The sequence below is a fragment of the Pelophylax lessonae genome (assembly GCF_965119305.1).
Source record: "Pelophylax lessonae genome assembly, chromosome: 7".
Taxonomy (NCBI): Eukaryota; Metazoa; Chordata; class Amphibia; order Anura; family Ranidae; genus Pelophylax; species Pelophylax lessonae.
Genome location: NC_138774.1, coordinates 97,489,915 through 97,513,846, shown reverse-complemented (window position 1 = coordinate 97,513,846; position 23,932 = coordinate 97,489,915). Strand labels below are relative to the sequence as shown.

The window sequence follows — 23,932 nt, the reverse complement described above, 5'->3', positions numbered from 1 at the left end:
ATTAACCGCCTGCCGACCAGTCGCCATAGTTTTACTGCGGCAGGTCGGCTCTATTACGCGAAACGACATACCTGTTTGTCGTCTCGTGTAATAGACAGTGGCCGCCGGAGGCGCGCACACGTGGTGATTGGCCAGAGGGGGAGCCAATCAGGGGTCCGGTGGACACCCGCAATCGCTCCCCATGGAGACAGAACGGCCGTCTCCCTATGTGAAAAGGCAGACCGCCGTTCTGTCACAGATGAACACAGGGATCCTGTGTTCCTACTATTTAGGAACACAGGTCTCTGTGTTCATCTATTGAGTGCATCCCCCACACAGTTATAAAGCACTCCCTAGGAGCACACTTAACTCTTTGATCCCCCTGGTGTTAACCCCTTCCCTGCCAGTGTAATTAGTACAGTAACAGTACATATTTTTAGCACTAATTACTGTAGTAATGTCACTGGTCCCCACATAAGTGTCAACAGTGTCAGTTAGGTGCCTTATCTATCTGCTGCAATGTCGCAGTCCCCCTAAAAATCGCTGATCGCCGCTATTACTAGCAAAAAATAAATTAAAAAAGGACATAAATCCATCCCCTAGTTTGTAGACGCAATAACTTTTAAACAAACCAATCAATATACATTTTTGGGGATTTTTTTTTACCAAAAATATGTAGCAGTATACATATTGGCCTAAATTGATGAAAAAATTTGATTTTTTTTAATTTTTTTTTATTGCATATGTTTTATAGCAGAAAGTATAAAATATTGTTTTTTTTCAGAATTGTCGCTCTTTTTTATTTATAGCGCAAAAATATAAAAATCGCACAGGTGATCAAATACCACCAAAAGAAAGCTCTATTTGTGGGAAAAAAAAAAGGACATCAATTTTATTTGGGTACAGCATCGCACGACTGCGCAATTTTCAGTTAAAATAACGCAATGCCGAATTGCAAAAAGTGGCCTGGTCATTAAGGAGGTAAAACTTTCCGGTCCTTAAGTGTTTAATCTAGCCTCAAGTGCATAAGACACAATTCTGGACCATTCAGCTATGCTAATCAGCAAAGGAGCCCTTAATCAAAGTTGTTTCTATAATTTTAACAAAAGCAGAGATTTGTATTACTCGTATTTCCATTACTTCCTGACGATTTGACAGGCGTCAGAAAGAACAGAAAGCGAAACTTACCTTACAGATCAAAACTTTATTGTTATATTCATGGGCAAACTGGCACAAACCATCTGCCAGGTGAGGGACTCCATCCTTCATATGATTCATCCTGTTCTTGCAGCGTGTCCTGTAGGTTATAAAGAAATTGTTTAAAGAACACAAACTAATGTACTGATTAACAGAGAATACTACTGCTCCAAAGTCATGCTACATAAAGGGGGAGCTGACATTTTGTGAACTCTTAACTGCACAACATTTAGTTTGCTAAAGCAATGTGTAGCATAAACAATTGGCATGGATTTTTATTTTTCATTTAAAACTAATGTCACTATTTTCCTTCAATGCTAAGATGAGTTCTTCCTGTCTACATTCACTCACTCCAGCATTACCTGCACATCATAGTTCAGGACCAGCTTCTTGATAGGGACAATGATTAACCATGCTTGCTTAAAGCGGTTGTATACCCCGCTTGGTGATTTTTACCTACAGGTAAGCGTATAATAAGGCTTACCTGTAGGTAAAATGAATATCTCTTAAACCTGCATGGTGATGTTAGTATAGCGATCTACCCCGCTGTGCTATTGTGCTCTGATAGGGGCACCACCGCCTCTTCGTCGGCTGGCTCCTGTTGAACCAGCCAATATTCGGCCCGTGTGTACTAACCTTTAATCACTTTGATTGTTTAGTTTGTCCTGCCCCAGGCTATTATTAACTTTACTTATCTATCATCATAGTCCTAATCTACCCTACCTATTGATAGTTGGAGGGGGCATTCCCAGTTCCTTGAGTACCCACCCCTACAACTACCTTTACTTGTTGGAGGGATTTTCTGTTAGACAGAAAGCTGTAATATACATACTGTACATGTTATATAATAAGAAATATGGATGTAAATGTAAGATCCTTAAGTATGCTTTGTATATGCGTTCCCTCTTATAATAGTTTTATTTATTTATCTAACTAACTTAGATGTTACCTCCTATGACACTCCTGATGAAGTAGCTCCAAACTGACTGTGAAACACGTTGAGGCAAGCCGTTGAAGTCTGGGACCCACGGAGATTGCCAACGACTGGGTTTCCTCCTTTCTGATGCTTTGCCAGGCTCTAAGTGCAGCTGTCTTGTGTTCTTTGTTTGTGGGTCTTTCTGCCTCTAGTTTTGCCTTCAGAAAGTGAAATGCATGCTCATTTGGTTTGAGATCAGGTGATTGACACAGCTATTGCAGAATATTCCACTTCTTTCCTTCAAGAGCTGTTGGGTTGCTTTTGCAGTGTGTTTTGGATCATTGTCCATCTGTAGTGTGAAGCGCTGTCCAATCAATTTTGCTGCATTTGGCTGAATCTGGGCTGACAGTATATCTGTAAACACTGCAGAATTCATCCAGCTGCTTCGGTCTTCTGCCACATCATCAATGACCCAGTGCCACTGGAAGCCATGCATGCCCATCCCATCAAACTGCCTCCACCATGTTTTACAGATGACGTGTTCTTTGGAACATGAACTGTTCCAAGCCTTCTCCACACGTTTTTCTTCCCGTCATTCTGGTACAGATAATTCTTAGTTTAATTCGTCCAAAGAATGCCTTTCCAGAACTGGTCTGGCTTTTTTAGATGTTTTTTGGCAAAGTCTAATCATGCTTTTCTATTCTTCAAGCTTATGAATGGTTTGCACCTTGTGGTAAACCCTCTGTATTTGCTCTCGTGAAGTCTTCTCTTAATTGTAGACCTTGTCAATGATACGCCCACCTCCTGGAGAGTGTCCTTCACTTGTCTGGATGTTGTAAATGGGTTTTTCTTTACCATAGAAAGGATCCTGCGATAATCCACCGCTGTTGTCTTGCGTGGACGTCCAGGTCTTTTTATGTTGCTGAGCTCACCAGTGCGTTCTTCTTTACTCAGAATGTACCAAACTGTTGCTGCTATCTCTCTGATGGATTTGTTTTGTTTTTGAAGCCATACAATGGCTTGCTTCACTTGCATGGACAGCACCTTTGAACCCTTGATGTAGGTTCACAGCAATAGATTACAAATACCTCACTTAGAATCAACCTTTTACTTGCTTAATTGATGAAGAAATAATGAAGGAGTAACCCACACCTGGCTATGAAACAGCTTTTGATTCAATTGTCCAATTACTTTTGTTCCCCTGAAAAAGGGGGAATGGCTATTATTAAGAGCTGTAATTCCTAAATCCTTCCTCTGATTTGGATGTACCTAACCTCAAATAAACTTTCAGCCCAAATCAATTATACAACTATAGCTTGAATATGTTTTGGTAAATACCTGAAAAAAACTAAAATTGTGCCTGTGTCCAATTATATGTGGACCTAACTGTAAATGGTAAATGTGTGCTTCATGCAGCAGTCATGCACTCTCCACCTAGTGCAACCACAGATGGAAAGTGGTGTACAAACCCATCCCGATGATGTGTGATTCATTTGTTCCCCAGTAGGACAAGCGCCGCTTTATAAATGCATTCATATTATCTATGGTTTAATACAGCTAAATTGCTTTCACGCAGCCATCTCATCTCAAGCCTTTCTTGACCTTGCCAAATCACACAGAAAAATAACCTTGAATGCTGCCTATTTACTTTAATCTGCCATTGATAAGCTGTATAACAAATATAATGAAAGATTATATAAGACTTATCCGACAACCATATTATCAATTTCTCAGATGTGTTTTCTAGGATTAATAACCATTCTCTGGCCCTCACACAGGGCAATGCAGGCCTCTGATTTATCTGGTCTAAGTATTAGTTTCAACAACTTCATTTTAATCTGCTTTACACAAGAACTTCCCCTCGCATATTAACCACTTGAGCCCCTGAAGATTTTACCCCCCTTCATGAGCAGACCATTTTTTTGCTTTTTAGCACTGCGTTACTCTAACTGGTAATTTTGCAGTCATGCAGCGCTGTACCCAAAAAAAACGTTTAGCATTTTATTCACACAAATAAAGCTGGTGGTGAGATTTTTTTATTTTTTTGCAATATAAATGAAAAAAGAGGGGGGGCGTGACCGGATGTAGAGCGGACCAGACGTGCCTGCCTGGAGCTCCGGGGACCCTGACTAATCCTTCGTTTCACACATCCTTCACCCCGCTTCTGCCTGCCGTTACCGGACCTGTGGAGGGTCGGGACACCCGTGGGCTACGTCCGACATGCCCGGGAAGGGCAAATCCGCGGCCGCCGCTGCGAAACAGAAGCCGGCCTCCCCGCCGGCGGTGCCTCCGGACGCCATCTTGGAAGGCCTGCGTGCTCTACTTACCAACATGGAGCTCCCGGCGGAATCTGTTGCTGCTCCATCTGCATCCATCCCGGTCCAGGCAAGTGACACTGTCATGATTTTATCTGCCATTGAGCAGAGTAAGACTTCCTTATTGGCCAGGATCGATTATTTGGCGGAGGAGTGCAATCTTATCCGGGCTGACTTGGACAAGATTAGGGGGAGGCTTACGGACACTGAACAGCGTATCTCCTCGGCTGAGGACCTCACTACCCAGCACTCTGCCTCCCTTTCCTCCCTTCAGCACACAGTTCAGATGCTATTAGCTAAGGCGGATGATGCCGAAAACCGCCAGCGGCGGAATAATGTGCGGGTGCTGGGACTGCCTGAAGGGGCTGAGGGGGATAGGCCTGCTGAATTTGCCGAACGTTTTTTCAAGGACCTCCTACACCTCACTGACCTGGCTCCCACCTACGTCGTTGAGAGGGCGCATAGAGTCCCTACAGGCCGTGTGATCCCTGGGGCTCCCCCTCGCCCCTTCTTGGTCCGCTTCCTGAACTATCGTGACAGGGACCGTATACTGAGTGAGGCCCGCAAGCATGACACTTTGCCTTACGAAAACGCTGCAGTTCATCTATACCCTGATTTCTCTGCAGAGCTTCAGAAAAAGAGGAAGACCTTTAATGATGTGCGGCGGAGGCTCCGTGAAAAAGAAATCAAGTATTCCATGCTCTATCCCAGCCGACTCCGTGTGCAACATGCTGGCTCTGTCAAGTTTTTTGATTCTCCTGATGACGCGGACGCTTGGTTGCTCGGCTTGCGGTGAGCTTCCTTGTCCCTACTCTGTTGGCCTTGCTGGCTGGACTCCCTGTTCCCCCCTCCGTCCCCCCTTTTTGAGTTGTCTTGTTGGACTGTAACTGGAGGGGACCCCCTCTCCCCGGATGATCTCTGACTCTCCACATCAATGCCCCTGAGTAGTTTTATTTTTTGCCCTTATTTTTTGCTATTTTCCCCCTTTTTTCTACATATGTGTCCCTGGAGCTGGGGCTGGTGACGGCCTCTATTGGACTTTTCCCACAAGACTGCTGTTCCTGGTCCTTGGGACTGTTGGGACCGTTGGCCGGCCTTGCCTCTGGTTAGCCCTCCGGCTACTCCCCTCCTGGCCTAGTGCCAGATGACTATTGGCTGGGCATTTTCCTAGTCGATAGTGTGTTGTTTTTTCTTCTAGGTTTTTGGGATGAAGTTGGCCTGTAGCACTGTTGCTCTCTGGCTGACAGGGGTTTATATGTGTTCTTGTTTCTTGTCTTTTCTTTTTTTTCTTTTTTGGTTTTTGGCTGCATACCCGTACTGTGTTTTACTATTCATTGTGCAATGTGCTATTTCACTGTGTGTCGCTGACTCCTTGTGGGTCGCAGTCCGAGCTGCTTGCTTCCCTGCATTAGATACTGAGGGGTGGCGTGGTTGGTCTCTCCTCTGGCCCCTAGCTCCCCCGCCGCTGTTCCTATTTCTCCTGCCCCATATTCTCTCCCAGTGCTATGGCTGACCGCATTAAGGTGCTATCTTGGAACGTGCGGGGCCTTAATAGCAAGTTTAAGCGTGCTTTGCTATTCAAATATCTCCAATCCTCTAAACCACATGTGGTCTTCCTCCAGGAGACTCACCTGACGGGGAGTGCTGTATTGGCACTACGCAGGCGCTGGGTGAGTCATACCTTCCACGCCACCTACTCCACTTACGGCAGGGGGACCTCCGTTTTGGTACATAGGGCCCTGCCCTGTCGTGTTGAGAGGGTTATAACGGATCCCAAGGGTCAATATGTTATCCTAGCTCTTGAGATTGCGGGTAAACTGTTTATTTTTGTCAACGTGTATGTCCCCCCACCTTTTTCTAGTGCTGTGTTGTACCACATTTATGATCGCTTGGCCGAATTCTCGACCCAGCGCATCTTTGTGGCTGGGGATTTTAACAGCATCCTGGATGGTGACTTGGACACCTCGAATGCGAATCGTCAATCCTGCTCTGAGCTGTGCACCTGGGCCTCGACCTTGCAGCTCACAGAACTGTGGAGGTGGAAACACCCGCAGGATCGGTTCTATTCTCACGTGTCCTCGTCACACCACTCCGGCTCCCGTATAGATCTTGCATTCTGCTCTCCCTCAGTCCTGCCATTTGTGCTGTCGGCCGGCTACCTGCCCGCCGGTCTCTCGGATCACTCCCCGCTTGAGATTCAGCTGCGGCTGGGTGATCCGGGGGAGCGGGGTGGCTGGAGGCTGGGCTGTGGGTGGCTTCAGAATCAGCGGGTGGTGGAGGGGGTGTCTGGTAAGATTGCCCACTACTGGGAGGTTAATGACCTCACCACGTCCGCCTCGGTGTGTTGGGATGCTTTCAAGGCCACTATTCGTGGAGACTATATCTCCGCTATTAAGGCTGCGCGGGTGGAGTGCGCCTCGGCGAGGACGGATTTGGAGGCAGTGGTTAAGGAGTCCGAGGCTGCGTTTGCCTTGGATCCCTCCCCTGAGGCGTACTCCTCCCTGGCCCAGGCTCGGAGGGCGTTGCACCTACATGTGTCTTCGGCCGCTGAGGCGGAGGTGGGGTCGCTGCGGGCCAGGATATTCGAGTCCGGGGACAAGAATGGCAGGCTTTTGGCTAACTTGACCGCGGACTCTAGGTTCCAGACGGTGGTTCCAGTCATACAATCTGCGGATGGCAGTGTCCTTCGGGATCCTGCTGATATTCTCCTGGAATTTCGTGATTTCTATGAACGTGTGTACCGGGCGGACCCCCCCCCCGCCGGGGGGTCGGGACTTGGGGTCTCTCGGGGAGTTGGCGCTGCCCACTCTGGCCCCGGAGGACGTGGCTCTCCTGGAGGCGGACTTTACATTGGAGGAGGTCGAGCTGGCTATTCGCTCCCTCCCCCCTGGGAAGACCCCTGGTCCCGATGGCCTGCCGGGGGATTGGTACAAGATGTATATCTCTGAACTAGCTCCTAGGCTTTTGAAGACCTATGCATCTTGCCTTGACTTGGGAGCTCTCCCGGAGTCCATGTCTTTGGCGCACATAGTCTTAATTCCTAAACCGGGGAAGGATCCTACTTTGTGCTCGGCCTACAGGCCCATTTCTCTTTTGAATTATGACCTGAAGATACTTACCAAACTGCTTGCTAACAGATTGATGAAGGTCCTTCCCTACTTGGTCAACATGGACCAGACTGGCTTCATGCCAGGCAAATCCACTGATATTAACATACGCAGAGTGTTCACTCATTTGCAGGTCCCAGCGGAGGCTCAGAGTACACGTGTGATGGTGGCGCTTGATTTAGAAAAGGCATTTGATTCGGTGGACTGGTCCTATATGATGTTAGTTCTGGAAAGGTTTGGTTTTGGCCCTGTTTTTTGTAAGTGGGTTGCCATGCTTTATGCTCACCCCAGTGCTCAGATTAAGTTGGGGGGGAGGCTGTCTTGTCCCTTTTCGATCGCGCGGGGCACTCGCCAGGGGTGCCCTCTCTCGCCTGCCTTGTTTTCCTTGGCTGTTGAGCCTCTGGCGGCGGCTGTTTGTGGTTCCGGGGCGGTCGGGGGGATCCGGGTGGGGTCCTTGGAGGAAAAGTTGGCGCTTTATGCTGACGATATTATCCTTTTCCTCCGGGATCCCGGCCGGTCGCTCCGTTCGGCCCTGGATCTGTTGGCAGTCTTCACCACCTTGTCTGGTCTGCGAGTGAACTGGGACAAGTCGCTTATCCTTCCGGTGGACGCGGGGGCCCGTGCCCACGCGGACCCGTCCTTGCCCCTGTGTTGGACTGACAGGCTCAAATATCTGGGCATAGTGATATCCCCTGACATTCGAGACTTTTGTGACCTTAATTTATCTCCCTTGCTGTTGAAATTCGGGACCAAGCTGCGCTCCTGGGCTAATCTCCCTTTGACCCTGATTGGCCGCATTAACCTAGTCAAAATGAAGCTGTTGCCCCCTCTCCTATATGTGCTTCGTCACTCCCCAGTCTGGATACCGAAGGCCGTTTTTCGTCGGCTCCACTCTCGCATCCTTACTTTTATCTGGAATTCTCGCCCTCCTAGGCTTCGACTGACGATCCTACAGCGACCCTGGACTCGGGGGGGACTGGCGTGTCCGGATTTTTTCCGTTACTTCGTGGCGGGACTTTTGACGCATGCACACAACTGGCTGATCTCGGATGCCTCCAATGCAGCGGTGGCCCTGGAGGCAGGCCTGCTGGGCTCCTATGAGGCTTTACGCAACTTGTTGCTGCGTGGACCGAGGGCCCCGTACCCTGTCACTGTCTCGATGTTGGCAGTGATTAGGGCATGGAAGTTGCAATCGCCCTACATTCGGTTGGGACCTGGTCGGCGTTCCCCGAATTCCCCCCTATGGATGAATCCGGAGTTACCGGAGTTTTTCTCCATCCCGGATCCCTCCGTGTGGGCCTCCAAGGGCATTCTGTCTCTCTCTCACATCTGTCGGGGGGAAGAGCTTGCGTCGTTCGACCAACTGAAGGCCAATTTCTCCCTACCCAATTCCCACTTTTTCAGGTACCTGCAGCTCCGCCATGCCTTCCACAAACAGTTCGGTAATTTTTCTTGCGACTTCACGCTAGCTGACTTAGAGGCCATTCTCCGAGACGAGGCTTTAAAAAAACCGCTCTCCACTATCTATAGTACCCTGCTCCCCAGTGTGCACTCGGGGCTGGAGGTTCTGCAGGCCTTCTGGGTGGCAGAGGCTCCCGGCCTTGATGCGGAGGACTGGGAGGACGTCTGGGATTACCCATTCCGTCACCTGGTGGCCGCCAGGGACCGCCTTGTGCAGTTTAAAATCCTTCATCGGTTTCATCTAACCCCGACCCGACTGCACAGGGCCTTCCCTGATACGCCTGCGGTCTGCTGGCGCTGCGGAGCGCCGGACGCCGCGTATACACACATGGTTTGGCATTGCCCACCCCTGGTGGAATACTGGACCCGGATTCTGGACTTTGTTGCTCGAGTGACCACCATCCGCGTGCCTCTAAAGCTGGAGTATTGTATTCTGGGGCTTGTAAATGATCTGGCCCACTCTGTAGCGTCTCACACTCTTTTAGGACTTCTGTTGTTCTACGCTAGGAAAATGGTGGTTCTCCACTGGCGGAAGCCTGCTGCACCCACCGTTTCCTCGTGGAAATCTCTTGTGAACTCAGTAATCCCACTTTACAAAGCAACCTATGCTAACAGGGGTTGCCCGCAAAAATTCTCAAAGGTGTGGGACATTTGGTTGGAGTCTGATGATACTACCAATGATGCGGGGGGCCCTGCTGTGTCGACTTAGGACCCCTAATTGTATTTGCTATTGCTAATTATTTTCCCTACATGCAATGGACTCTGTTCAGATCTTCTTCTCCATTGAACTGATGGACCTTCACGCAGTGAACGGATTGCTCCTGTCACCGGGATCCTTGTGCTTGAACACCCTTATGACGTAGCAGTTGGGTGCAGCCTTGTCTGGGGTTGTTTTTGCCTTTTGTTGCTGTGTATTTTATTTTATTTTATTTTGTTCTTTTTTGTTTTGTTGTTGAGCCAGGGAATGCCCAATGGCTATGTTTTTTGTATGTTGTTCTTTTTGAAACAAATAAAAAGAATTTTCAAAAAAAAAAATAAATAAATGAAAAAAGACCCAAAATTATGAGATAGAAAAAAAAAACCCAGTATATTTTACTTTCTGCTACAAAACGTCTCCAATAAAAACAATTGTAAAAACTTTGGTCAAAATGTATTCTGCTACAGGTCTTTGGTAAAAAAAAAAAATCCCAGTAAATGTATATTGATTGGTTTGCCTAAATGTTATAGCATCTACAAACTATGGGATAGATACTGGAGTTTTTATGTATTTATTTGTTTTATACTAGTGATGGCGGTGATTAGCGACCTATAGTCGGACTGCGATAGTGCAGCAGGCAATCTGACACTAACTGCCACTGACATCACCAGTGACACTAATACAGTGATCAGTGCTAATTATATACACCGTCACTGTACTGACAGTGGCTGGGAAGGGGTTAACATCTGGGGCGATCAAGGGGTTAAATGCATGCCTGACAAGGTGTACTGTATGCTGCTTTTACTGAGTAATGTACCACTTGTTACTACCTGCTTTGCAGGGAGAAAAAAAACAGCACATTGCTTCTGTAGAGAGCCCTGTGTTGTTAACCAATACAGGGCTCTCTTCTGTCATTTCCTCAGCTGATCAGCAAGTACCGGCCATAAATAATTGTGCATAATTTATTGGCTGAGACCCACTGATCGGCCTGTGCTGCAGCGGATGATAGCACAGCGAATAAAAGCAGAGACGTACAGATACGTGATTGTTCCTGTACGAGTCAACCTGCTGCAGGTAATGTAGGTAATGTAATGCGGTGGGTCAGCAAGCGGTTAACGCAATTTCAGGTAATTTTCTAGCATTTTAAATCTCCAAATTTCATTACATTTCACAAATTCTTTGTTCAGACATTTCCTGTTATGAGGCAACAGTGCTCCATCTCCCAAAGTATGCTCCTTTATCAGCACCCTTTTACATGGGCTTCCAATGCAATGGGGGCTACAAAATGATTGGTATTTAAAGCCATATTATTCAAGCGTGGCCCACTGTTATCACCATCAGCAAACCCACCCTGAAAATTGCCATCTGTAGTACATGCATGTAGATAGGAAGTGGATGAGCACTGAGATGCAGCAAGGGATAAAGATAAAAAAAAACAATTATCAAAACTGGAGCAGCCAGAATCTGGAACAGTTGTGCATTTCAACGAATCAGCTTCTGTCTTTCACTTCAAATATTAAAGTGGAGCTTTAGTCAGAAAATTAAAAGTGATAGTAAACCTCAGACATGCAATATGCTGCTCCGTTCTTCTGCAATCAGTATAAATCACTTCTGACAAGTTCTCCTGACACCAAGTGAAGAATACTCTCGGCTCTGTTCTGTTGTGCAGGGGGGGGGGGGGGGTGTCCCTTCCATCCAATCAGCTTTCAGAGCTTTCTTTACCGAGCTCTGCAGAGTGTAATTTCAGCACTCCGCCCCCTTTTTCTGGCAGCTCAGACAAGCTTTATAAATTCTGGACTTATGTAGAGAAGACTGCAGATAAACAGGCACAACATATGCAGGAAATTTGTTTAATCTCTGTGTATCTCCTGGGGCCAGTCACCTCACTTGGCATATATAAGGGTTTTCAAATATTTTAAGTCCTGATAGATCACTTAAGGCTGGCCCATTTTGCAGGTATAGCTATGTAAAACATTAAAAATAATTGCCTATACTGTTTAAAATCCAATAGTACACTGTCCCTCCATCAATTAACTTGGGTACAACCAGCCAGTCAGATTTTTCACATATGATTACTGCCAGCTGCTATAGCTGCTAGCAGTAATCATTGTGTTCTACTGGCAGGGAAGGCTCTCTGTCGGCAGAACATAATAGCACTGCAGGTTGGATTCCCCTATCAACAGTCAATGTGTTGATAAGGAAATCAAATGATTTTCTTTCCTTCCACCCATGGTAGAAACATCTATGGTTTGTCTTAAACTTCCAAAAATAGTGTCCTGTCTTATCTCCCTAATTTCTTCTCCTTTCTCCCTCATGGCAGCCTGTGATCTTCAGCACTATAAAACTTCTGTCAGCCTTCCTTTCTAACTGAGCCAAGACATACAATCAGGGCTGAAAATGTACATATTTTAATTGAAGAAAATTACATATAGTTTTTGAGACCAAAGGAGAGAAAGAGAGAGAGTTTACAAAAAGGAAGGGATTGCTCTGGGCTTCAACAAAGTATCAGCCTCCAGCATGACGAAACAGGGGCAATGCCGAAGGCAATTTACAGAACACACTAATTTTGGTAGCATCATTTTTAATGTGGACTGTACATTCTTTTGTTAAAGAACATTATTGTTATTAAACTGTTATGGGTAAAGTTCCACTTTAAGCCCTTGTTTAACCAATGCGATTTGTCATGCGATTTGGCAGTTCAAAAATCGCATGACAAGTCGCAACATATTTTTGGCAACTGAACTGTTTAAATCACTGTGACTCAAGTCGCAGCAACTTTGAAAAAGTTTTCTGCACTACTTTTCTGCGATTTCATTGCAGCTTGCAATAACTTCTGTTAAATGTCGCAAGCCGCAATGTAATCTGAGATCCAAATTGCACTGATTTGTGGTTTTGAGTGCCGGTTTACACTTGTGCGATGCGGGAAGGCTGCGAATTCGCAGCCTGTTCCCGCATCGTAGCCGCACATCTGGCAGTTCACACTACCATATGCGATACGCAGGGGGTGTCAATTAAATGTTAACGACAGCCCCAGTTTGATCGCATATCGCAGTGCGATCTGACAGTTCGCACAGGATCGGATCGCACAAGTGTGAACCACTGTGCGATCCGATCCTGATGCGACTGAAAAAAAGGGTCCTGTGCGTCTTTTGTGCGGGTGCAGTGCGAATTTCAGCCATACAAAGTGTATGGCTGAATTCGCATCCGCACAGGAGATCGCATGTAATGAAGGAGCAGTGCGCTCCGAATTACATGCGATCTCCGCAGTCGTACATATGTGAACCGGCACTGAAGTAGCGTGATTTCAAAGCCGCACTGGTGTAAACCAGGGTTACCTGAACAAGCTAAAGATAGAAGCTGATTGGTTGCCATGCACAGCTAGTCCAGATTCTGTTTGATCTAATTTTGATTAATTCCCCTCACAGTGTTTTATATAACTAAACATCAATATTATATATCATTCAGTTAAAGTAGTAAAGTAAACTACGGGCAAAACTTTATTTAATTTTGGATAGAGCAAGAGAGGGTTATGTCAATTTTTTTTGCCATCCGTGTCCTATTGTGAAGATTTCCCTTCACTTCCTGTCCCATAGCCAAACAGGAAGTGAGAGGAAATCCCTGCAAATTAAGTGAATTCCTAGGGGACCCCAGAACTAATGTCCCCATTGAAAGAGTTGTCGTCTTATACTTTTCTGGGGACAGCCCAAAATTTTGGGGTTTTCTTTTACTTTCAATGATAATGGTAAACAGGACAAATAGAGAGGGCGAAACTCCCTAATGGTGACACAGACTGCAATACAAACTTATAGGTGTTCTAATACCTCTGCACTCTTTTCAAAGCCTTTAGTTATACTTTAAGGTTTACATTCACTATAAAGAGACAATATAATGGTTCTTTATATGTTTTCTTTAGTTATTATGGTCATTACTAAATTTTTGGTCACTTAATAAAAAAATACTGCAAGTGATTATTTTGTACTCTTATTTTCTTTTTTTTTCAAAACAGTGAGGTTTATTGAAATTTTTGGTACAATACAAAAATAAACCGTGCATTGAAACTGCAATCAGGTTCATAACACATTGGGGTACAAAAAATACAAATATACAAAATAATCAGCACCGAGAGACAGAACAGGCATAGTAAAAAAAAACAAAACAGTAGTCAGTGGCTCTCCGTCGATCCAACCCTCGAACAGAAAATATTGAATTACCAGGGGCGGCCAACATAGAATAGTTACCCACTGCATTACCGAGTCGTATCAGGGCACTGCACCCATTTGTCCCAAATCTTGTTGAACTTCTGAGGGCACCCCCTATGTTTATACAAAAGTTTATGAAATGGGATGACACCATTAACCTCCCTAATCCACAAACCTAGAGTAGGAGGAGTAGGTCTCATCCACCTCCTGGCTATCAGTTTACGTACTATAAACAAAGTTTCCTGAAGAAATATGACAGTGGATTTGGGCATCTCTCCATCTGGGTAAACCCCCAGGAGACACTCCTTAGGGGAGAGTTGCAGAGGAGACCCCATCTTGTCATGGAGGAATGTGACTACTTGTTGCCATAGAGTCTGTAATTGGGGACAGCTCCACAAGAGATGAAAGAAGGAGGCGTCAGGGTCTCCACACATAGGACAAGAAGGGACCAAGTCAGGGTGATATTTGGACAGTCTAAGTGGGGTGAGATAAGCCTGGTGTATTATGAAGGTCTGAGTTAGGCGATCCGACAGTTTTGGCGACACTCTGCGGCACGTCTCTAGGGCATCCTCCCATTCCTCATCCTCCATGGCCCCCACACTGCGCTCCCAGCGGGTCTTAAGTGCAAAAGCCAAGGTGGTCGAGGAAGGTGTGTGAAGTTCAGAGTAGAACATGGAAATAAGGTGACTGGGTGCTGTACTTTTAACGATCTCAAGGGTGGTAACCGATTCTAGCTCAGGAGGGCCATCAGGGAATTGAGATCTATAGGCATGGGAGAGCTGTAAGTATCTGTAGTGCATGGGGCCCTGGATCGCAAACTGATCCTGCAAGGCCTCGTAAGACCGCAGACCAGTGGTCGTGGAGATATGGCTAAGGAGAAGGATGCCCCTCCCGCTCCATATCGACAGGTCAGGGATGGAAAGGAACTCGTGTAGTGCGCTGTTATGCCACAGAGGGGTGAATGTGTGAAATGGAGGGCACCGAAGCCTGGACGCTACCACCTCCCAGATCCGACAATAGTGGTATAGAAGAGATCTGGGGCACAAGGGCTCCGGTGAGCCCCTGACACCCCTAAGGATAACTAGGAGGGGGTCCCCGAGGGGATGAGCCCACCCAGGGCAGAGCAGGGTCAAAAAACGTTCTCTATCCGTTTTATCTATATGAAAGAACTGGGACAACTGAGCTGCCAGATAGTACAGATTAAAATCCGGCAGGGCCAATCCCCCTAGGTTTGTAGGATTCTTGAGTTTGCGCCAGGAGATCTTGTGCCGGTCAGCACCCCAAACAAAGGTCTTGAGGAGTGATTCCATCTGCTTAAACAGCTTGAGTGGCAGGTAAATAGGAGAGTGCCATACAACATAAAGTATTTTGGGAAGGAGAATCATTTTAATTAAATTGACTCTACCCATCACTCCCAGAGGTAATTTGGACCATACTTGAATTTTAGCCTTAAGCAGAGGGAACAGGGGTTGAATGTTATCCGGGACATAATCTGCTGAGTTAGCTGTCACTTGAATCCCTAAGTATTTAATGCGGGATACACATTGTAGGGCTGGGCTTGCGGGGGTGATTGCCTGTGGGCTCTCGTCAAGCGGGAGAATTTGTGACTTATCCCAGTTTATCTGAAAACCGGAGAATCGTCCATACCGTTCAATTAAAGAAAGGGCCGTGAGTAGGGATTCCCGAGAGTCCTCCAAATATAACAAAGTGTCATCTGCATACATGCTGATCTTCTCCTCCAACGGTCCCTTACGTAGGCCTCGAATCCCGGGATGTGCTCTAATGGCCATCGCCAGAGGTTCCGCGGCCAGGGCATACAGCAGGGGGGAGAGGGGGCACCCCTGTCGAGTGCCACGGGATAAAGGGAAGGCGGTCGACTGCCAGCCATTTGCCAGGACCCTAGCTACCGGGGCGCTATATAAAAGTTTGACCCACTTAATAAAATTAGGTCCAAAGCCGTACCGGTCCAGACAGGTCCACAGAAACGGCCACTCTACCGAGTCAAATGCTTTAGCCGTGTCCAATGAGACCACCACCCTGCCACCCATTCCGTCGTGCCGTGCCTGGAGATTCATAAATAACCGGCGAAGATTAAATGAGGTGTTCCTCCCAGGCATGAACCCGGCCTGGTCCGAGTGTATGAGTGAAAGGATCACCTTGTTAAGGCGAAGGGATAAAATTTTCGCAAGGATTTTAGTGTCTACTGGGAGCAAAGAGATGGGACGGTAAGACTCTGGGGCGTGTACATCCTTGCCCGGCTTGGGAATGAGCACAATTAGCGCCTCCCGCATAGAAGGGGGTAAGGTTGCATCTTTGAATAGAGATTGAAACAAAGCCAATAATTTAGGAGAGAGGAGTTCCGAATATTGGGAGAAAAATTCAATCGGGAGGCCGTCCAGGCCGGGGGCCTTAGACCTAGGGAACTTGGACACGGCTGCTGCAATCTCTTCCACAGAGATGGGTGCCTCGAGGGTCGCCAACTGGTCGGGTGTCAAAGTGGGAAAGTCAATAGAGTCCAAAAAGTCATGCATGTCAGTGCAGTCAGCGGGAGCCCTAGAGGTGTAAAGAGTACTAAAAAATGAGCGGAAACACTGTGTCACCGCAGCAGGATCAGCGATCTCATTACCCAGGTCATCCTTCAAAGTAATAACTACCGGGGGCCTATCCTCACAATGGACTAAATATGCGAGAAGTTTCCCCGCCCGCTCACCATGTGCAAACAGATTCTGCTTCTGAAAAAACATCTTAGATTTCGCCCTCTCGTAGTCAAGTTGGGAAAGGACTTTAGAGGTCAATTTATACTGAGATTCATGTGCCGGAGTCGGGTCCCCCAGAAAGGCCTGTTCAGCTTCAATTAGATTTGTCGTTGCCCTGGAGATCTCCTCAGCAGCCCGCGCTCTAACAGCCTTGATTTTGGAAATCATAGTGGATCTGGCGAACAGTTTGAACGCCTCCCACACCGCAGCCGGGGAGGCAGTGCCCTCATTGTCAGAGAAGAATTGTGTCCAGGTCCCCTCAATGTCGTTCCCATCCGACACCAAGGGGAGCCAGGCAGGATTCAGGCGCCAGGCCGGGGGAGGTCTATTGCAGGGCAAGGACAACAGTATCCAATAAGGGCAGTGATCAGACAGAGTCCGTGGGGCGAAGCCTGCCGTCAGTAACCTGGGGAGCAGGGTTCGAGACAGCAATATCAGATCAATGCGTGACATAGAGTGGTGTGCAGCTGAAAAACAGGAGTACGCGCGCTGCGCGGGGTATTTGCTGCGCCAAGAGTCGGCCAGACCAAAGCTCTCCAACAATCGGGAGAACCTGGTCGGGGACGACCCCGGCGGCACCTGGGAGGCGCCACCGGACCTATCCAGACCCGAGTCCATCACATTGTTAAAGTCACCCAGCCAGATCACCGGGGCCCCTGGGCTCTGTGCCATAAACGCCAGTCCCTCCATAATAATCACAGCAGAGTAAGGGGGGGGCACATAGAAAGCCATCAGTAACATCAATTCCCCATAGACTGACGTTTTGAGAAAAACATATCTACCCATTGGGTCGACCTGAGATCCTAGGAGCTGGAATTGTACCGATTTGGCCACCAGTAGCGCCACACCCCTGGAGTGTGAGCTATAAGCAGAGTGTTGCACCCAACCAACCCAGGGACGTTTGAGGGACTGTTGTACACGGCCCTCCAAATGTGTCTCCACCAGAACTATAATATCAGCCCGTACACGGCGTAGGACATTAAAGACAGCCGTTCGTTTAATCTTATCACGCATACCCCTGACATTCCACGTCAACAATTTCAATGCGGCCATGGTAGGGGTAGTACAGTGCGCGGAGCGGAGGCTCCCAGGATCTCAGGCAGTAAGGCCGCGGAACCAACAAGTCCACGGTCACACACCAGCGGCGATATACAGCAGCAAAAGAGCAAATAATTATTACTTGAGGTCAATGTGCATAAAACAGAAACAGTATAGAGATTGTACCAAATATAAATCATAAACAATGGTAACACCCCAATCCCCCCTCCCTGCCCTGCACCAACCCCAACTTGTGCGGGCATGTTCCCAAACAAGTGCCTCAACCAGAACAGGCCCACATGCGACTGGAAAAGAGCGAGATCAGGAGGCCAGGGACCCCCAAGGTATGCAGCAAAAATACAGCAAAATACAAATAGAATAGACAAGGGGGCCCGGGGGCCCAGGTCCAGCAGAAGTCGCAGGGGGCAACAGGGGAGTTGGGCACAAACACACGCCTTAGCGGGTGTAGGGGGCGAAAACCAACAGGTGTATCGCTGGGTAGCAAAGCCTATGGGCAGGTGGAAGTCCATAGGAAGAGAACAGAGAAATCAGTTCCATCTGTGGAGCTAGGGCGCTCCGCCGGTCAAACACAGGAGCAATAGTGCAGGAAAATGAGGGGGGAGGGGGGGGGGAAGGGGGATGCAAAGTCTTGAGTTCCGCAGGATCTACAAAACCCCCTCCTCCGCTCTTGCAGCAGCTTAAGGTATAGGCCATCAGGGAGAAAGTATCATGAAGTCGCCAGGGCAAGGTGGTCAGGCTCTAGCTTCCAGGCCTTCTAGCCAGGAGATGGCGGCCTCCGGATCCTCAAAGAAGTGGGCTCGGTCCTCGCCCTCCACTCTAAGACGGGCCGGATACAACATGGAGTACTTGATATTCTTGATACGCAGTCTGCGTTTGACCTCCAAAAAGCTCTTGCGGCGCCTCTGGACCTCAGCAGAGAAGTCGGGGAAAATCGCTATTTTGTGGTTTCCAAATGGAATGTTCCCCTTAACCCTGGCCAGGCGCAATATGGCATCACGGTCTCGGTAGTTCAGGAATTTAGCAATGAACGTGCGGGGGGGTGCACCCTGAGGGGGGGGGCGCCCTGAGAGGCGATGTGCATGTTCCACAACAAAAGTGGGTGAAAAGGATTCTCTGCCATAAGTCTGAGTGAGCAATTGTTCCAAATATGATGAGGGGTCAGCACCTTCAGAGCCCTCCGGGAGGCCGATGAACCGCAGGTTACAGCGGCGCAGCCTATTCTCCATGTCATCTTGTTTTTGGAGGATAAGGTGTACTTGTTGCTGCAGCCTGTCTGAGGAGTTTTGCAATGGGGGGAGGGAGTCCTCCACCTCACTAATTCTGTGTTCAGCCTCACCAACTCTGTCCCTCAGCTTCTGCATATCCTGACGCATCAAAGATATATCTACCTTCACCTCCTCGATTTTAGTAGTCAGCATGGTCTGGCAAGTAGCAATCGCCTCCAAAACCTTGGATGTAGCAGGGCTCTCAGGCTCCTCCACCACGAGCGACGGGCCGGCGCCATCTTGGATCGGGGCCTCCTTCTCCAGCCTCCGGAATGCAGCCAGTTTTGCCGCAGCTTCAGAGCCTTTCTTCGGCGGAGACATGCGGAGGTCGGTGCCGCGGGTGTGCGGGAGGTGAAGGAAGGATTATCGTGCCCGAAGGGCTGCAGGATTAGCGGTGAAGGATATCGGTCCGGCGGAGCTCCTCTCACACACGTCCTCTCACATGCTGCGCCAGGCCACGCCCCTCTTGTACTCTTATTTTCAGCCACGCCTTTCCCAGGCTATCCTTATCTGTTTTAATGACAACTTCCTGTTTTACTGTACACAATATCTCAAGCTGAAATGTACACACACAGTGGAAGGAACAGCTCGTCGCCATCTTCCTCTCCTCAAAATCTACAGCTGTGTATATTTACACTTTTTTTTTTTTGCATAAATACCAAAAAAGCACTATATACAAAACAGCGCAGAGGCCCATACAGCGTGCAAGAGCCGTTTGTTTATGTGTGTGGAGCAGTGTGGAGCAGCGTGCAGCTGCCTATTTTAGTCAATGTAGATGCATTGACTGTACAGATTCACCCGCACATCCGAGTTTGATATGCATGCTGGGACGGGTGTATAGCCCTAAATGCACTTTGTCTGTGTTTGGGGCTGTGCACCTGTTCCTGCATGCATATCAAACACGTGTTGAGTCCGTACAACCGCTCGTTCTCCATTGGCCAAAACAGGCTGCCTGCGCACCGCTCCACACTGCTCTAAATGCAGAAACAAAACAGCTCTCATACGCTGTGTGGGGCCCTGCACCCATGTGAATGCACACTCAAATGTTTAAATTACCTGCAACTGAGGCACCGCAGGGAACAAGTAAAGTATTCATCGGGGAAGAAAGAGGTGATGTGAACCTGATCATCTGGAATATTCCCAGAGAATCGCTCACTTAGACTCTGCAGGAAAATACAACAAAAAATTTCATCAAACTGTGGGCATAGGATTGCGTATATGGAGGTTTTTTATTTGTGTCTATGTTTTTTTCAAATGGTTGATGAATTTGTGTCTTTTTTCAACCAAACTAACTATGTCCCTCCTTCACTGATCCGCCCAAGACACAGAGACAGGTAAATAAATGTGATGTGAATCTGATGTGAATGTGCAATGTATATGTAAAGCGCTGCGTAAATTGACAGCGCTATATAAGTACCTGAAATAAATAAAATTAAAAAAAAATAAAATGGAATCAGGAAAGTGTACTTCCTTACAAACAGTCGCTGTTTTCTTCCATTTCAGGTTGGGAAATAAAAGCAATGTTCTAGCTCACAGATGTAAAAGTGGGCCAATTCTTAAGGCCTCATGCACACTGGACATTATAAAAATGCCAGTAGGGTTAGCTGTAGAAAGCTGTAGCTGTTGAATGAGTTTTGCAGCATTTTTTCAGTAGTGTTTTTTAGCAAAACTATACTCCCACAAAAGCTTATGGCTCAAAAATGCTGATAAACGCTGAATAGCTGCGCTTTTTTTAGCGTTTTTCAGCTTTTATCAGCATTTTTTCAGCCAGAAAACGCTCCTGCTAAAAAACGCTCATAGCCTATGTGTGCATGGACACATAGGATAACAATAATAAGCTGGGGATTTTATTGGCTGCAGAAAAAAAATGTCTAAAGCCAAAAACAGCAGATGTAAAAATGTCCAATTTGCATGAGGCCTAAGGGCTCTTTCACACGGGCGGTCCGATCAGATCCGCCTGTCAGTTTTTTAGGCAGATCTGATCGGATGTCCCATTCAGCCCTTTCGAGCAGCGGATGTCAGCGGTGACATGTCCGCTGACACCCGCTGCCATCCGCATCCGATCCTGTCCGTGAAATCCGGACGGATGGAAACCCTATTTTCCATCCGTCCTGGGAATCGGATCGGATGAGAGCGGACAGGCGGTCCGCTCTCATCCGATTCCCCATAGAGAGCAGCGGGGGCTGTGACACCTCCCTCTCCGCACTGCAAGCGGAGACGGAGCTGTCATCCGCCGGCTCAGCGGGGATCGCGGATCGATCCCCGCTGAGCAGCACAGATCCGCCTACGGAGGCGGACCGTGTGAAAGAGCCCTAAAGGTTTGGAAAAAAATAATACAGCAACCACCTAACAGATGAGACATTTCTGTACCCATCTGTAAATCGGCCACTTGGTTTCACATGTCACCCTATAATTTATAAAACTTCTTTAGGAAAATATAAAGATAGTTTAAAAAAAATTGGAAAAAAGGACATAATTTTATATTAGGTCAAAAAAGGCTAAAAAGCAGGCTATTGTTTTAACAGATTGACAATCTTTCTCTTCATCAAATGAGGATATCAGCTAAAAAGCAAACCCAACACTCAAGAGAACTAGATAACGTTTATCTAGGTTCGATTCCCCCATCAACACAGACCGTGTTGACAGGGGAATCCCTACCGCCGAGCCATTGTATTTTCCCCGTGGGGGGGCAGGGGAAACTGTCCATGATAGGAGAACACAGTGATTATTGCTAGCTGCCATACCAGCCGCTAGCAATAATCACATGCAAATCCGGCAGGCTGGTTTGGGTACATTCAGCCTGCCCATACATTGTTCGGTTCTTGGCCAGTTCCTGCTGAACCGGCTGAGATTCGAACCCTCTATGGCTGGCCCTAGCCACTGTTATTCTTTTCCAGTAAAGACCTACTCAACATTGGATGAGAATGAGTGGGCACTTACAGGAAAAAGAAAAAAAAAAAAAAAGATTCTAGTGCCAGCATCTTCTGGTGCAGAGGATCCCATCACAGGACAGATGTGTTGTATAGAACAGGTCATGTTAAAAAACATGAGGGACACCTATTAGCAAAGGTATGAAGGCATAGAGCACACCCCCTGCCACAGCCTCTTAAAGAAGAATTATACAAAAAATGATCGGTTAAACCCACAAGTGTTTTTTTACCACTACCAATTCTTTATGTTGGCTTTTAGAATTTACAAATGCAGCAATTTAGAAATTGGATGAAAGGTTTAGCACTGTGAAACACTTTTTGATAGATAAGTAGTGCATTTTATCTACAACTATATAGATCAGACCAATATGACTATGTTAACTATGACTAATAGGACTATGTTCCAAATGAAGGATAGTCCCTCAAAATCAGGGACAGTTGGGAGCTATGCCAAAAATGTTATATACTGCAGCTTACCAATCATTAGGTAAGGCAGGGAGGAATGAGCACAGGGGGCACCTTTGGACAGCAGCATTGTAAGTATAGGGTAATGGGAGTGTTAGATGTGCTAGCAGATTTATATACACTAACAAACTGAAGCCAAACTCCAGCGAGTACTTTATAAGCAGTTACAGTTTTTGTTATCCTGTGGTATAAAAGTTTTAAATAAATAAAATATGGATTTTTTTCTACAGCTTACCTGTAAAATTCATTTCTTGGAGTACATCACGGGACACAGAGCCATATTTATTACATATGGGTTATACGCCACCTTCAGGTGAATGGACACCGGCAACCAATTCAGACAGGAAGTCCCCCTATAAAACCCCTCCTATAGAGAAGTACCTCAGTTTTGTAGCAAGTAATAAATACCGCATTTGAGAGGGGAGGTTACCTCTGTGTCGCGTGATGTACTCAAAGAAATGTATTTTACAGGTAAGCTGTAGAAATAAATCCATATTTTTTATCCTCCATCACGGGACACAGCAACATATTTATTACATATGGGATGTCCTATAGCAATGCACCTAAGGGGAGGGGGACACCATAAATACCGCCATCAGACCACAAAAGGTCTACATAGCTGCCTGTAGAACACTACAGCCAAATTCAGACTCCTCCTGGGTCCTAACATCCACTTGATAGAATCTAGAGAACGTATGCACTGACGACCAAGTCCAGGCTTTGCAAATCTGAGCCATAGAAGCTTGATGGTGAACTGCCCAAGAGGCACCTACTCTTCTGGTAGAGTGTGCCTTTACCGGAAAAGGTGGAACCTTCCCTTTAAAACCATACACCTGGATAATAACCTGGCAAATCCAATGAGAAAGCGTAAACTTAGATGCTGCCTGCCCTTTCCTGGGCCCTTCTGGCAGTATGAACAAAACATCAGTCTTACAAATCTGAGCCAACATTTTTAAGTAAGTCTTAAGAGCAGGTACTAGATCAAGAGAATGTAGTAACCTTTCCTCCTCTGTTTGAGGATCTGGAAAAAAAGAAGGCAGTACAATGTCCTGATTTAAATGAAACGTGGACACCACCTTGGGCAAAAAACCTGGGTGTGGACGTAGAGTCACTTTATCTTTATGTAAAATCAAGTATGGCTCTTTAAAAGAAAGAGCTGCTAGTTCGGATACTCTTCTGGCTGAAGTTATTGCAATCAAAAAGACCAATTTTCTGGTCAAAAGAACCAGGGGAATATGCCCCATGGGTTTAAAAGGCTGTTTCTGTAAAACTGCCAGTACCAAATTTAGATCCCAAGGACACAATGGTGGCTTCACTCGTGGAAGCATACGTAACATTCCTTGGATGGAGGTTCGAACCAAGGAATGCGAAGCGATCGTTCTCTAGAAAAAAAAAGGACAAGGCTGAAATTTGACCCTTAATAGTGCTCTAGGCTAATTTCATATCTACCCCTATTTGCAAGAAAGCTAGAATTCCCCCGATCACATATTTTCAGGGATGCCATTTACTGGCCTCGCACCAGGAAATGTAAGATTTCCAGAATCTGTAAAAAATGCCTCTAGAGACTGGTTTTCTAGCATTTCTCA

The 23,932-nt window shown here is 46.9% G+C and overlaps 1 protein-coding gene across 1 annotated transcript in view; it reads right to left on the bottom strand.

Moving 5' to 3' along the window:
• LOC309560195 (zinc finger FYVE domain-containing protein 1-like) overlaps window positions 1–23,932 on the bottom strand; it is a 54,148-nt gene that overhangs the window by 18,248 nt on the left and 11,968 nt on the right. Inside the window, exons 4-5 of the mRNA XM_082263768.1 lie at window positions 20,008–20,114; window positions 1,168–1,276 (exon numbers count right to left, since the gene is read on the bottom strand). Coding sequence (XP_082119894.1) covers window positions 1,168–1,276; window positions 20,008–20,114 — 216 coding nt within the window. The remainder of the gene's footprint in view (window positions 1–1,167; window positions 1,277–20,007; window positions 20,115–23,932) is intronic.